At 40.7% G+C, this 14,612-nt stretch overlaps 1 protein-coding gene across 4 annotated transcripts in view; it reads right to left on the reverse strand.

Moving 5' to 3' along the window:
* The window catches only part of STRBP (spermatid perinuclear RNA binding protein), a 150,099-nt gene that overhangs the window by 14,665 nt on the left and 120,822 nt on the right, over positions 1–14,612 (reverse strand). For 2 of the 4 annotated variants that reach the window (XM_080819191.1, XM_080819193.1), the window contains 5 exons: positions 11,575–11,709; positions 11,233–11,373; positions 8,236–8,359; positions 3,906–3,950; positions 693–1,336 (listed from right to left, as the gene is read on the reverse strand). In XM_080819191.1, the coding sequence (XP_080675317.1) occupies positions 1,260–1,336; positions 3,906–3,950; positions 8,236–8,359; positions 11,233–11,373; positions 11,575–11,709 (522 nt within the window). In that variant the 3' untranslated portion in view covers positions 693–1,259. Of the gene's footprint in view, positions 1–692; positions 1,337–3,905; positions 3,951–8,235; positions 8,360–11,232; positions 11,374–11,574; positions 11,710–14,612 lie in introns of those variants that run through there. The other 2 variants (XR_013967687.1, XM_080819192.1) reach the window with 1 other exon arrangement.

The raw sequence follows: 14,612 nt of genomic DNA on the forward strand, positions 1-14,612 counted from the left end.
CTCCAAACAAGGCGAGAATGCAGGGGAAGGCTCAGGTCTGCACCCTTTATAGGACAGCACAATGTTACTGACTGATCATTTTTCACCAGCTTAATCAGATAAATTTTAAGAAAAACTTAAAAATAAATGCTGACCCATGGCTGAAACCTGTCACTTTTCACAGCAGCACTCAACAAGAACTGGGACGATCGAAGAGCAAGTTTTATGGGGACCCTGTTGCTGCTTTAGATTCTGATGTAATTGAAGAGGAAAAGAGACCTTTCAATGAATCCCAGAAAAATCGCTAATCTTCTATCTGCATGAAAAAAGCCAGGGAAGTGAACACAGTATCTTACAGAGTGAAGAAGGCCACAAGAACGAGAGAGGGTGATTGATCGATTAATTTATTCTCTTTTAAAACTTGGAAATTAGGAAACTAAAATAATCACATTCCTCCTTCCCCATCTCTGGGTAGTGCCATCATTTTAAGAAGCAATGCTTGGATAACAGAATATACCTTTATCACGGGGATGCCCTTGTCCAGCAGTACAAAGGGCTTACAAAGTAAGTAGACTGGCTCAGACTAACAAATTGCCTTTGCTTTGTTTTAGCAGTTTCCTTACAAATGAATGGGTTTCTAGGGCTAAGTTATTATTAGTTTTCAATTCCTTGTAATTTGATACCAAAACATATCAAAAATAATAAGCTAAAACAATATTCAAACCCATATTTTATTGGCTTTAATTACACACTTCAGTATTTACAAAGTTAAAGTTTAAATGAAAAGTCTCTATTGTATTAAAAAAAATAACTACAGCCCGAATTCAAGTGCCCTGGGGCAAATACATATCAATCAGAGCTAAGAATCAGTGACTGCATCAGGAACCAGGCAGTACTCTGTGTTACAACAAAGCAGTTTATTTGTGATCAGTGTTTGAGACTCTATACATCCTTCACAAATTTAATTTTACATAATCTGATACTCCTCTTAAAACTTAAACTTTGAACTGCTAGACTTATTTCCCTAGAACAGAAGGGCTGGTATAAGTTATTTTCCGGAAATGAGGTACCGTTTCACAGAACTAGTTTCTTTTTTGTTTGTTTTCAAGTTTTAGAGAACTAAATTTGCATTTGTTAAAATCAAAAAGTAGGAAAGATGTTCTTTACAAATAATTTTGATCAAGTATGTGTTCAAAGAAAGCAGGATAAAAAGGCTTTTTCTCTAACATTCTGTATTGTACTGGGTTTGTTGTTCAATAGGAATTAGCTTCTGTCATTTGCTAAAAGAATGAGTAGTGGGGAACAGGATATGTTGGGAATTTCATAACGGGCAACAGAACCATTCTCTTGGGTAAACCTACAGAGAGAAGAAACGGAGAGGACTCCAAATAAGTTTAATAATCCAATAAAAATTTCAGGAAAAAAAAATCTTACAGTAATGATCATTAACCTTTTCCAGATTAGTCAGTCAACATGAACCATTTTGGAGGAGACCCACAAACCTCTCCTGTTTTGAAATTGCTAATATTTTGATAATTAGTATTTTCCACTCAAAATTAAGATGGCTATGTCGCAGGAAGAATGATACTCAGAAAGCAATTTCATTTGTGTGAGCGGCCATGAATTCTCAATACCAAAAGCAGTGCTCTTGATAAATATACTAACGGAATTCCAGAAATCTGTAATCGTTCTCAATTTGGCACATCACACATGGTAGGAGAAACAGGGATGACTGTCAAGACTCAAAGCATAGCTTTCTGTGCAGGCCTCAGCTCCCCAGAAACACAGCTCCAACTGGAGTCGTGACCGGGTGTTTTATCTTCTTAATGGCTGCCGTGGGTATTGGCATGGCAAATCTGGAAAGATTAACTACTTTCTTAATTTTGTAATAAACGAGTTCTTGTGGCCTCACAAACTTCTGCATACTCAAGCATGATTTGAAATCTGCTCCTGTCTCTAGTCTAGTCTTTAACCTACGGAGAAATCACAAAGCAGCAACAGCAGGTATTCAAGAGCACCAGATGATCAGAGGGAAATTACCCCACATGCAACAGCTTTACAAAGGCCAAAAGACATATTTACCTTACAGCCAAAATAAAGCATTGTTTTAGTAGGTTGGCATCACAGTAACATTTAAAAACCAAATCTTTTATGTGAAAAATGGGGGCATCAAATTTCACCAGCTTTGGAAGTCAGTTATATGGCACATGGAAGGGAGGAGCCTTCTGAAGTGGGGGCTCAGAGGCCGCAGGGTGAAAGTACAATGTTAGAGGAAAGGGAGGAACAAGAGAGAAAAATTAAAAAGACCGAGGAAAGACATGAATGCAGCTTAAAGCCCAGACATACCCATGTTTTAAAGAGAGAAATTCAGCCCTAGTAAACTGTACTAAAGAACATGAGATTTACGATGTCTGGAGGAAAGACACGGAATTAACAACCGGCCCTAGCAGGCAGATGCACTGGCGCGCACACAAGACACACCACAATGGGACCAGTGAGCCAAAATGTATTCAGATCAACTGCTCAGACCTAATTCACAGGAGGGAGGAGGTGGTCAGGGTACCCAGAAGTTGGCTGCACGGTAAAAGCAAATGGCCAAAACAAAAGGAGCTAGAGAATTTGAATTTAGAGGAAATTCCGGGTAAAAACATTTTCTCAAATGAGTTCTCAATTCCTAGTCACCCCACATCTGGGGACCTGGGGACTCTGGGGACCAAACCTGAGCGTTCCAGAGGAGACATTCAGGTGAAGGATGAAACCCCAGACTTGGCATTTTGCCACAGAGAAGACTCACCCCAATTGTTAGACCCTTGCAGCTTCTCCACATTTTCCCAGTCTATCCTAATGGGGAAAGTGGTCAAACTGTTCATTTTCTCTTTATTTTTTACAGTTATGAAATCAAATGAAGCTTCCACTTAGCGGTGTTTTAAGGACCCAACATTTTCATCTGAACAAAAAGGGAAAAGCTGATGCATGAAGAGAGAAAGCATTATGAGGGGTCCTGAGGCTTGTGTGGAGGGCTACCACCACAAGGAGTGGGACATTCAAGGTCCTTCCCCACTGTGCACGTGCACGCCCAGCCCAGGGTCGCACCGATACGCACTCACACATGCAAAAGCACACACTCACACTCGTGCGCACACACACTCTCTTCTTCTCTCAATGGCAAACATCCTGCAGATGGCTGACCTGGAACATGTAGCGCCTGAGTTAGAGAAAATGTCTAAGAGGGCATATCACTGACTCCAAACCTACTGCCTCCATTGCCACATAAACCTCATTCAAAAGTTATCCAAAGGGCCACTGAGGTTCATTTCTGCATATGCTTTTATTTTTTATTTTTGGAGGGAGAGGAGACACTCCTATGATTTTGTAACACGTACCACAGACTCTGGGCGGGAAGCACTTCAGTGACACTGCCGGTGACACGCCGTCACCACGCTAGGGCCCATTTATACCACCTCTAAAGCAAAATTTATGGAAAAGGACGATGGCTACAAATTTGAAGTTAATATTTCCCAACCCTAACTCAAGTCACCCAGATGGTTTCAAGCCAGAAACTTCAATGCAGCCATGTAACCGGCGAGCAGTCAAGCTGGAAACCGGGTATGGCCCTTCAGTAGCCTTTGAATGGAGTATCAGTTGGCTGTAAGAAGAACTACTTAAAATATTTAATTTCAATATGGTCAGAAACAGGCAATTAGAACAAGCAGTCCTTCAATCAGGCAAAGCAGAGAGAAGAGCAACTCCAACCAAACCAAGAACCACAAGGTTGTGGCGTTTTCAAAGGGAATTTAAGTTGGGTCACTAGAATGAACAGGTCTGAGATCCTCCGATTCATTTAAAGAAACCCTGGACACAAACTGTGCTTTTTATTGCTGTGACAGCATTGCTAAGAGGAGAAATAAGAAAGATGATGTACATACCATAGGCAGGGGCAGCTGTGCTGTAACCATACGGTGCTCCATAGCCTAGTGCAAAGAAGAAGGAAGCAGATCAGTTCAGAGCAACCGGTACTGGCCCCATTCACAAGTACTGCCTGGCCCAGCACCTTGGGCCCTGAGGACTTCTTCCAGATGTTGGATGAATGAGAACTACTCCCAGAATGGCCAAACCCTCCATTCCTGCTTAGCTTGGAAGCTTTTCCCCATGACCTAGAAGGTCCTCCTGACCTACCAGAATATCCTGTCTTTCTCCTTGCACTTATGACACTGTGTTATAATTATCGACTCCTTGTCTATGTCCCTACTCGAGTGACAGACACCAAGTCTTAGACATTTTTTTTATCACGTCAACTTAACAGAAGGTCTGGCACATAGTAATAACCACTCACTAAATATAATCTGTTGAACAAATTTGTCTCCTCTCCTTGAACTTAGAGTCACTCAAGTTAACCAATTTCTTTAAAGCTGGAAAGCAGAACTTCCCAGGTCTCTTCAGAAAACAGTGATAGGACAGGCTGAGGTCTCAAGTGCTGCTGAATGGGCATGTGGATCGGGTTGTGGGCTTGGGGACAAGGTCCATGTCTCCTGGTATCTGACTTCCTGATCCCAGCTCAGTCTCTCAGTAAAGTTGGCCAAACTGACATTAACCTCTGGTGCCTATGAAAAAGGCTCATATTGTCCATCTGAAGAACAGTGAAGCTTTTGAGACAATCTGTTCTGGAACTGGTTTCTTATATGTTCTTAAACATGTAATTTCTGAGTTACCTTTTCATGCCTGTAAAATGAAAACTCTTCCAAGCTACTTTATATAGTGTTGTAGGGATTAGAAATACTGTGTAATAGAAGCCATAATGTTTAATCTTTCAACAAAACAACTTTAAAAATATAAATACTAAATTGCTTGGGTAAGTCTTTAGGGAAAATTGGGTTCTAAAACAGAACAAAATCTACATGGGCCCTTCACACTGTACCTAAAACAAATCAAGCCTTTTTAACATTACAAGCCCTTTTTCTATAATCCTTTCTGTTGCTTGCCAAGCATTTTTTTCTTCTCTAGCTGCCCAACTGCAACACATCCTGTAGATCAGGACCAAGTATCACCTCCTCTGTGAAGTCTCCTGGGTTTGCTGTTTGCTCCTTTGCGCCCCTCCCCCCCGCAACGTTACAGCTTGCATCATAGTGCACAGTGTTTATGCAAATGTTTGTTCCTACCCCATAAGACTTTCCAAGCATTCAGCAGGGCAGATGCTAGTCACCTTCAAATGCCCAGGCCCAAATCTCTTGCTTGAAACAAAACACTCAAATATATGCTGAATAAGTAAACTGCTTTTAGGGACTAACGGAGACATTTCCTGAGAGATGGAAATTTTCACTTTTTAGTCTATACTTAAGTCACATAAAACTGGGGATAATACAATGTAGCCTTAGTCTTTAGTCTTAATTGGAGTCTTTAGTGCTCCCTAAATCCTAGATTTCAAGAGGATACAATGCAGCTAAAAGAAGCAGCAGGAAATATGCAGTAGGAACTGAGGCCAAGAGAGAATTTAATACTTTAAAAAGTTTGCATATCACATCTATTCCAGGAAAAGGTAGCCAGCTGGATGACTAAGGTTACAGTTTTAAGGGTTTTACCAAAACCTCCTTAAAGAGAGAGAAAACTACAACCAATAAGCTGGCCACTGATCAGCCTGCAGGGTTTGAACCCCGACTTCACTATCACTAGGCAAGGTGACTTTGTGCCTGTTATGTCACCACTCTGTAATTGAGTTGGCAGGGGAATGTAATTAAATAATGTATGTAAAAATACTTTACTACAGTCCCTGCTGCACAGAATACACTCTGCAAATGGCATATAACCTATTCATAATCTAATTGACCTAATCTGAATCTTCTCTGGGCTATAAAAGAACTTCATTTTTAAAAGCTTCACGAGATAGGCCTTTCACAGAGGTCAATGCGATGACATAAGAGAAAAGCTACTATAGAGGCAACGAGCCTGGCAGCAAGCACCCACGCGCGCGGACGGACACACACACACACACACACACACACACACACAATGCCTTTCCCAGTGACTGCCCCTAGATGATGGGTGGGAGGTAAGCGTCCATGACCAGGTGACTGCCAGTGCTCTCAGACAGAGGAAGCCCCCGCTGAACATGTAATCAAAGGCAAGAAAATTCATCTCAATAACTTGCCTATTATTAATACAAGCTGCTTTCTTGAGATAATGATTGAACGAGGCAAAAGAATATTCAATATCAATAGAAACGGTGAGATGCACAGAAGTGTCTTAATTTGGGACCTATAAACAGAATCAAACCACAATGAGCCTTCTCCTCTCCCATCTCCCTCCCACCTTCTCAGCCTTCAGCATTCTCCATCTCCTTAAACGGCACAGTCATTGACCCAGTTCCTCTTGCTAAAAAAGCTGGGAGAAATCCTTGAGACCTCCCTCCTTTTCATTCTCCACATTAAATCCTTTAATTGTGCTTCGCAGTCTGTCTTTAATGTGGTCGCTTCTTGCCACCCATCTGCTTCCCTGCACCCACTGGGGATACCTGCACTGTCTCTGGCCTGAGCTATGAGTTTATCAGAACCTTCTAACTTGTCTTCTCACATCTAATTCTGTACCTACAATCCATTCTTCACACTGCAGACGATGATCTTTACAGGAAAGTCTGATGTTGTCATCTCTCCCCTTAGAACCCTTCACGACTTTCCACTACACTTAGCATTCTGAGGCCAAAACCCACACCTTGGCCTCTAGGACTGGGTTGAGTGTCTAGCTTCAGCTCGAATCACTCCCTGTCCCTGTCGTTCCTCTCCTCACCAGCCCCCACCCAAAACACACAGTGCTCTCCTTCCTCTAATCCTTCTCACCCGTCGAGTTCCCTGGCCCAGCAGTGTGCTTCCTATGTGTACAACACTTGTCCACCCTAGTCTTCTCCAAGTTAATGCCTCCTCATTCTCTAAAGCTCAGGTCAAATGTCACTTCTTTGGGGGAGGCTTTCAGGCCCCAAAGCCTAGACCCAGTTTCTGTTAAATTCTCTCACAGAACATACCCTTGTCCTTCATCACAACCTTCTCAGTTGGTAATTGTGACTATATGATCAGCCTGTCTCACCTTTAGATCATAAGCTGCACAACAGTAAAATCCCAAAGCAGGCACATGTTACTTCAATGAGCGAATATATTCATTATATGACACATCTTTGAGGGATCAACTCCTACAAGTATAATTCCAAAACCATATAACCCACAGAACTTCCCAAATAGCCTATTCTAACTTTCTTAAAGAAAGAGAGAGAGAGAGAGAGAGAGAGAGGGAGGGAAGGAGGAAGAAGAAAACACATACACAATCTAAGTGAACCTCTTAGCAAAGTTACATAAAAAAATGATGGGATAAGATCCAATCCTTCAGAGAATTTCGTCCCAATCAACAATTACAAGCAGTCTACTTGTTAAGTGAAAAGTTCCATACGTTCAATATGGCAGATGACCTGACTTTAATGAGACAGTTCTACACCTACTGCTGAAATGACGTAAGTATTCGAACAGAAGGCAGAAGGAGGGCATCTTTTCCCATCTCCCTCAAGCCATGTGGTGAAATGGAAAGAATATAAGCTCTAGAACTGCAAACACCTACATTCAAATCTCTGCTCTGCTGTTTGCTATGTCTCAGACTGAGCTAGTTGCCTTCTCTCATTAAACCTAGAAAATGGAAGTAACTTCTATTTGAGGAAACGCTGTGAAGATTATAAAACAATTAAGTGAAATCATATATGCCAAAGTATCTGTTGTATAGTAAGCTCTGGATAAACAAGTTTCCCTTTTTCTCTTTTTACACTTCTGTAGACCTTTGCTGGATCCCACACACTGAGTTAAAGAAATGCTGTTAATGCTAGGCTACACCCCAATGAGGGAGTCTCTCCACAGCAGTCTTCCTCTCCTGTCACACCCACCCACCCTCTATGTCCCGCTGAATGCACCCCGCTCACACATGTGCACTCCTCAATCTGTGGAGTATTTATTAGCTTCCTCATTGTCAAAATATGTCCCCTCAACCAAGTGTAATATTCCTCCTCTGTCACCTCCCTCCAGGATGCCTCCAGTCACTGAGCAGATTCCAGGAGAAAACTGGACTCTGTGATATTCTGTAGATTCTCTTCTTCTGAACGCCCATGCACACCCATCTTACACCTATGTTATGTTTCCAGGGATCGTGTATAACCCTGGAGAAGAGAAGACATGCTGTTCTTCAAAGTCTGGCCCGGACGAGGAGGCAGACCTCTTACAGGCTATACTCTACCTGGAGCTATGTAGCCAGGAGCAGCTGTAGCCCCAACAAAAGCTCCCCTTGTTAGAGTTCCTCTTCCTCTGCCCCGAACAGCTTGGACTGCTGCAGACACAGCTGTATTCACAACACCCTTTGCCTGTTAAAAATAACAGATTTTCATTACTGAGAGAAATAAGAACTAACATCCCACCATCCCTCTAATGCACAACCTTTATGAGAAACTTGAGCCTGTAGATGAGTCAGTGAGTCATCTATGACCTTGAACCTTTAATTTATCATCTGTAAAATAAAAATGGCACCTACTTTAACAGAGCTGTTCTGAAGAATATTCGGGCACATAAAAGTATGCAAATAACTTCTTCTTTCACTTGAGGGTTACTCAGAAAGAGTTCATTTTCTACACACAAATTTCAGTAGTCAAATTACATCCGTTGTATTTCAGCCCTAACTAAAGTAATCGCAGACACTTGATACCCAGGTTTGAAATCCACTGAATTCTCCTTCCAGAGACAAAAACTACACGACCAACTGCCAAGAATTATCTATGAACCTGAGTGGAGTTTAAAAAAAAAAACAGAACTATGAAGGAAGACCAAAAATAAAAACTCCAGGAAAGTCATGTGATTTGTGTCTACATCTTCTGCTATATGTCTATGTGTGTATATGTATATACATGTACCAATCATAAAATACTGCCTCTAAAGTGCCCTCTTGCTCTAAAATGCCATGGGACCCTGGTAAAATCATAAATCTCTATGTCTATCAGAGTCTACCACTAATTATACAATGAGGATAATGATAGCCACTTTGTTTTACTTCAGAGGAGAAGAGGCCATTGAGAAAACAACAAACTCTGAAAAGCAGAATAGAGAAGGACAAACAGAACAGAGGGCTACTAAAACATTCCTTTCCAAAAATGAAATTTTAAGAAAATCAAGAACACCTAGTTTTCAATGAAATGTTATATTTATTTTTAATATAAAAACACAATATAAATATAATATTTATATTATATAAATATATAATATATAAATATTAAATATTTATATTTAATATAAAGACACAACAGGGGCACATGGGTGGCTCAGTCACTAAGCATCTGCCTTCAGCTCAGGTCATGATCCCAGGGTCTTGGGATTGAGCCCCGTAGTGGGCTCCCTGCTCTGCGGGAAGCCTGCTTCTCCCTCTCCCACTGTCCCTTTGCTTGTGTTCCCTCTCATTGTCTGTCTCTCTCTGTCAAATAAATAAACAAAATCTTAAAAAAAAAAAAAAGACACAACAAAAACTCAAACAAAAAACTACCAGAATTCCCTCCTATAACCAAGGTGCAGAGCCTCAGAGCTCACAGTGGAATAAAGTCAACAGTATCTCGAATAGCTTAAACATTCAGAGCATACACACATTTATTTATCTCATGCTGAAAAGCCATCATCTTTTATTTTTCATGAGAACACCTCTACCACTAGCATAACTGGGGAGAAGACAGTTTCAAGGTCAAATGTATCATGCACAGGGAACAGCCATTTTTCTGTTTGGCTGGTGGGGGGGGGGGGTGGGATGCAACCCACACATCCAAAATAGACTGCCTCCTGGCTGTCAAGCATATTGAACACAAGAGTTTTAGAGCTTCTAGTATGGAAAATTTCTAAAAATGGGTGAACCTCATGTAGATAACTTTTTTTTTAAAAAAACACAGTTTAGTCCAAGTAGTCAGGAAGTAACAATCTGGTGGGAGCAGAGTGACTCCACATGAATCGAGCTCATGCCTACTAGAACCAAACTTAACTAGTACCTAGTAAGTATCTGCACTCACTTTCTAAACTCTAACATTAACTGACCCAATACAAGACGTAACTCATGGTAAAAAACACCAAAACAAACAAGGCAACTATTATCTTTCTACTAATTTAGCACATTTCCTGGAAGGTTTTAGGGAAATAAACCAATTCTTCTCTCTCCGAATGTGTATCAGGGCAATTTAAACGCTTTATTTGTATTTCATCTCAGTAAAAGTTATTCTTGGTTATATTCTGAATCCTAGAATGTAAACAATGTTTATTACAATAAGTACAAGACAAGACAAATGTCTAAGATGGCTATAATACACAACAGAATGCCCACGGTCTTTGGAAGGAGAAGAATCTAGCTGAAAGAGACGCTACCATCAGTTAGCTGTGGTACTAAGGGCAGTGTCCGTATCTCTTCAAGCCTCATTTCCTCATCTATAAAACAAGATCAACTCTAGCCAGAGTTGCACTCAGCTTATGTAAAAGAAACTAAACAAACGGTTTCATTCAGAATCTTAAGTAATTTTCCTCTCTTAGTCTAAACATTTTTAACTGACTCGTTTCTATCACATTCTCTATTCAGACATTACTGCCCCAGCACTCTCCACCAGGGAGAGAACTATCTTAAATTTAACAATGTATCTCTTTTGCCCTCATAATCATGCACATAGTATACAACTAGAAAATATTTTTGAATGCATAAATGAATGAAGACTCTGTTGTCCAAAAGCACGGAATTAGGAGGCCATCTCCTAAAGACTTTCTACAGTCCTGGGCCCTGAGCAGGACTGACATGCCCATGTCAGGAATGAACAGAAGCTGTATTAGGTCAAGTTTTACTGTGGCACCCCCAAAGGAAAACAGAAAATAAATAATGCAAAAGGACAAAACTGGAAAGGAAATGGAAGTGCATCTTCAGACTCTGATGAAAGTAAGCCCCTATACTCTTGGCAGTTACCCTAAACAAATGCTAACACCTCATTACAAGTCCAGATCCCTCAAGGCTCTACCTGACCAAGAGTCACTGAAAGCCCCCAAATAATGCTAATAGCTTCTTTTTAATATATAATTTGCCTATGAAGACCACAGAACAGAGAATATTACAGTATTCACGATCTAACCCAAAGAAAAGGATGCCAAACGCAAGAAAAAGAAACAACTTCAGAAAAAGCTAAAGTGGCACCAAGAACAGAAAAGGAAATTTAATTTTGGTAACTCATACCTGAGGGATAATCTTCTTTTTCTTATTATTTGCTGCATTGGGTCCAGAAAACAGCTTCTCCAGGGCAGCTAAAGCTGCACTTGCCTTTGCCACTTTCTTATTTGGACCTGCACCTCTGAATTTCTGTCCATCTACTTCTACCTAAAATCGAGAACAACACTCTGCAATTATCCCATGCAATTCCTCTGTGTAGTTTTAATTTAAATGTATCACAACACAGAAAACACCAAAAGTCAAATAGTGCCACAAGAATTAACTCAGACTAAAACTTTTTTACATCTAGGCCAAGGACAGCCTATGTCTGTGAGGGAAAGCACGGTTGGCTTGAATGTAGGTACACACCTCCATTACAAAGCGTTTGTCATGGCTTCCACCAGTCTCCGAGATGAGTTCATACTTAAGACCTCTTCTTTTTTCATTGAGCTCCATGACAGGATTTTTGCCACTTGCTGTGAGGATAGGGCCCTGAGTTCTGACCTAAAAGGAGGTTCAACCAAGTAAGATTTTAAAGTATTAAACTTCTTATTGATACAATTATACTATGTTTTGCTTGAAAACAGGCTCAAAAATTACACTTTAAGGCATTTACAGACTAGGATGTGATCACCTCTACATACAAAATGACAAAGTATCTTTAAAGGTATAGAAACTCCATAAGCAATAAACATGGCAGTCGGTCATCCAGCCAGCCTGCCCCTAAAGTAGGGTTGTCTCAACACTGTTCAAGAGCAATGTGGCCTCGCCATTACATGGTACTCTAGGATCCGCTCTGTGGTGTTCATGATCTAAGAATAATACTTTAAATGACTAACAAAGTGGACAGAACAGTTGAGATTCACATGACACCTGAGTATTCACTGATTTTCATCTTGAGGGTCATGAAGAAATAACTCAATTTGGGAGATGGGAAGAGAATGTTCCTACACAGCTCTCAGTTCTCTCAAAAGAGACTTACGGGCACCTAAGGTAAAAACAGTAGGCTACAGACTCTGGATTCTGAAATTTAAAAATAAGAATAAAAACAGTCACTCCTTGCTCAAAGGAGCTAAAGTATAGTGGGAGGGACAGACATAATCACTGTAAAACAGTATATTTTATAGAACAGATATATGTTATGGAAACACAGAAGCAGCACTCATTTTCTAGGGCAATCAGGGTAGTTTTCCTGGAAGTGACATTCAAACCTGAGCTTAAACCTTAAAGAGGTAAGCAACAGACCATGATAAAGTGGAAACAAAGGAGAACGGCATTCTTGACAGAAGAAACAGCCATGGAAAGGCCCAAGAGAAGAAAAGAACGTCTGTTCTGGCAAAGGCGAGAAGCACAATTTGGCTGTATAAGGGAGTGAGCACAGGAAGGTAGGACCTGTCTAGAAATGCCCTTGATGGCGCCAATTCATAAAGGACTTTGCTGCCATGCAAATGAGCTTTGACTCTGAATGAATTATGGGAAGCCACGGAGGGACTTTAATCTAGAAAATTCAGGATTAGATTTGTGTTATAGAAAAGTCATTCCAGGAGTGGCAGAAAGAACTGACTAGAGGAAGGATTAAGACTAGAGTAAGGGGGAAAAAAAGGAATTCATGTAAGAGTGTGAAGCCTCAAATGACAAGAGAGGAGAGAGTGCAGCACCAAAAATAAAACAAACCACAAAATACTGCACCTATAATTTGGAGAAAGGAGAGACACAAAGACTGAGCACTTTTTGAGGTCAGAGATCATGTCTTTAATTCTACCATAGTAATTGCTCAAGAAATGTCGAACAAAGAAATGAATGCCCTAGGGGCACCTGGGTGGCTCAGTCAGTGGTTAAGTGGCTGTCTTCAGCTCCAGTCCTGATCCCAGAGTCCTGGAATGGGGCTCCCTGCTCAGCTGGAAGTCACTTCTCCCTCTCCCTCTGCCCCTCCCCCCTGCCCATGCTCTCCCCCCTCCCCAAATAAATAAATAAAATCTTAAAAAAAAAAAAAAAAAAAGAAAGAAAGAAAGAAATGAATGGGGCGCCTGGGTGGCTCAGTGGGTTAAAGCCACTGCCTTCGGCTCAGGTCATGATCCCGGGGTCCTGGGATCCAGCCCCGCATCGGGCTCTCTGCTCCGTGGAGAGCCTGCTTTCTCCTCTCTCTCTGCCTGCCTCTCTGCCTACTTGTGATCTCTGTCAAATAAATAAATAAAATCTTAAAAAAAAAAAAAAGAAAGAAATGAATGTCCCAAACAATTATTATGTATACAAACACAATGGACAGCAGGATTCTCTTAAACTATTCTATGCTGATTTGATAAGTGGTTAATGCTGTAGGGAAAGAAATGAAACACTGGACAACTTTTCAAGACAAATTTAATAAACATGCCTAGGTCTTCTGCAATTTAAAAAAAAAAAAAACACCTCACTTCTTGAAGAGTTTTTGTAATCTACATTTTTTAAAATTTCAAAGCAAATTTCTAGTCTTCATCTTTAAAAGGTAATGAGTAATTTGTGAAACTAGGTCTATGGTAATCACTCTCTGCTTTCCAAATCTGAAATCATTTTTATAAAAATGAGTCAAGACATACAAACATTTGCATTTTAATATTTTAATTTTAAATGAAGAATAAGGGGTTTCTTTCCCCCAACTTCCATGCCATTACTACATTACTTAGAAACAAAGCATACACGTATTCCTACCAAGCGCAACATACACACACGTGGCTGCTATCAGTGCAGCCCACACTGCTCTCTCCCTAATTCCCCTGAACTTAACAGTCTCAGCTCATAAATAGTGAGTTCTGTCTTCTCTAAGTATTTGTAACACTGCCAGCAAAACATCTAGCCCTGCCTATGACTATCGCCTGTGAATGACTGGTCCTCTGAAAAGCCAGGTGCCAGAGCTCCTCCACAGTATCCCATGAAAAGTCAGACGAGGCTTCCATAGGCCTCAGCCTCCATCTTTCCCCACATACTGGCCCACCTGGCACCTCTCAAACCTGTACTTTCACAATCCCAGGTCATCAGACCTCCTATTCCTTTGACCCCAAATGCCTTCTTTCCACTTCTCCGCATAGCAAAATCCTACACATCACCTTAAACTTCACCCACATTTTACTCCCTTAGATTTACAAGTGTCTGAGTTTCCTAATCAATTCTTCTTTTGAGATTTTACATTATTATGTTCACTTTGCCATCATAGTACTTACCACATTACATTATAATTAGTTTTGGATATCTCCTTTATGGTTCTAGCCTAAGAACGTTTTAAGGCTCTGGACACAATTTCTGCAGCACCTGGCAGTAGCAGGCACTACAAAAGGTTTACAGACTGAAAATATTATGGCCCACTAAGTGTTTGATAAACACTCATTCCCACAAATGAAAAAGAAAATGTTTTAACTTAATGTAACCTCTTGCTG

This window comes from Martes martes, assembly GCF_963455335.1.
Source record: "Martes martes genome assembly, chromosome: 12".
Lineage (NCBI taxonomy): Eukaryota > Metazoa > Chordata > Mammalia > Carnivora > Mustelidae > Martes > Martes martes.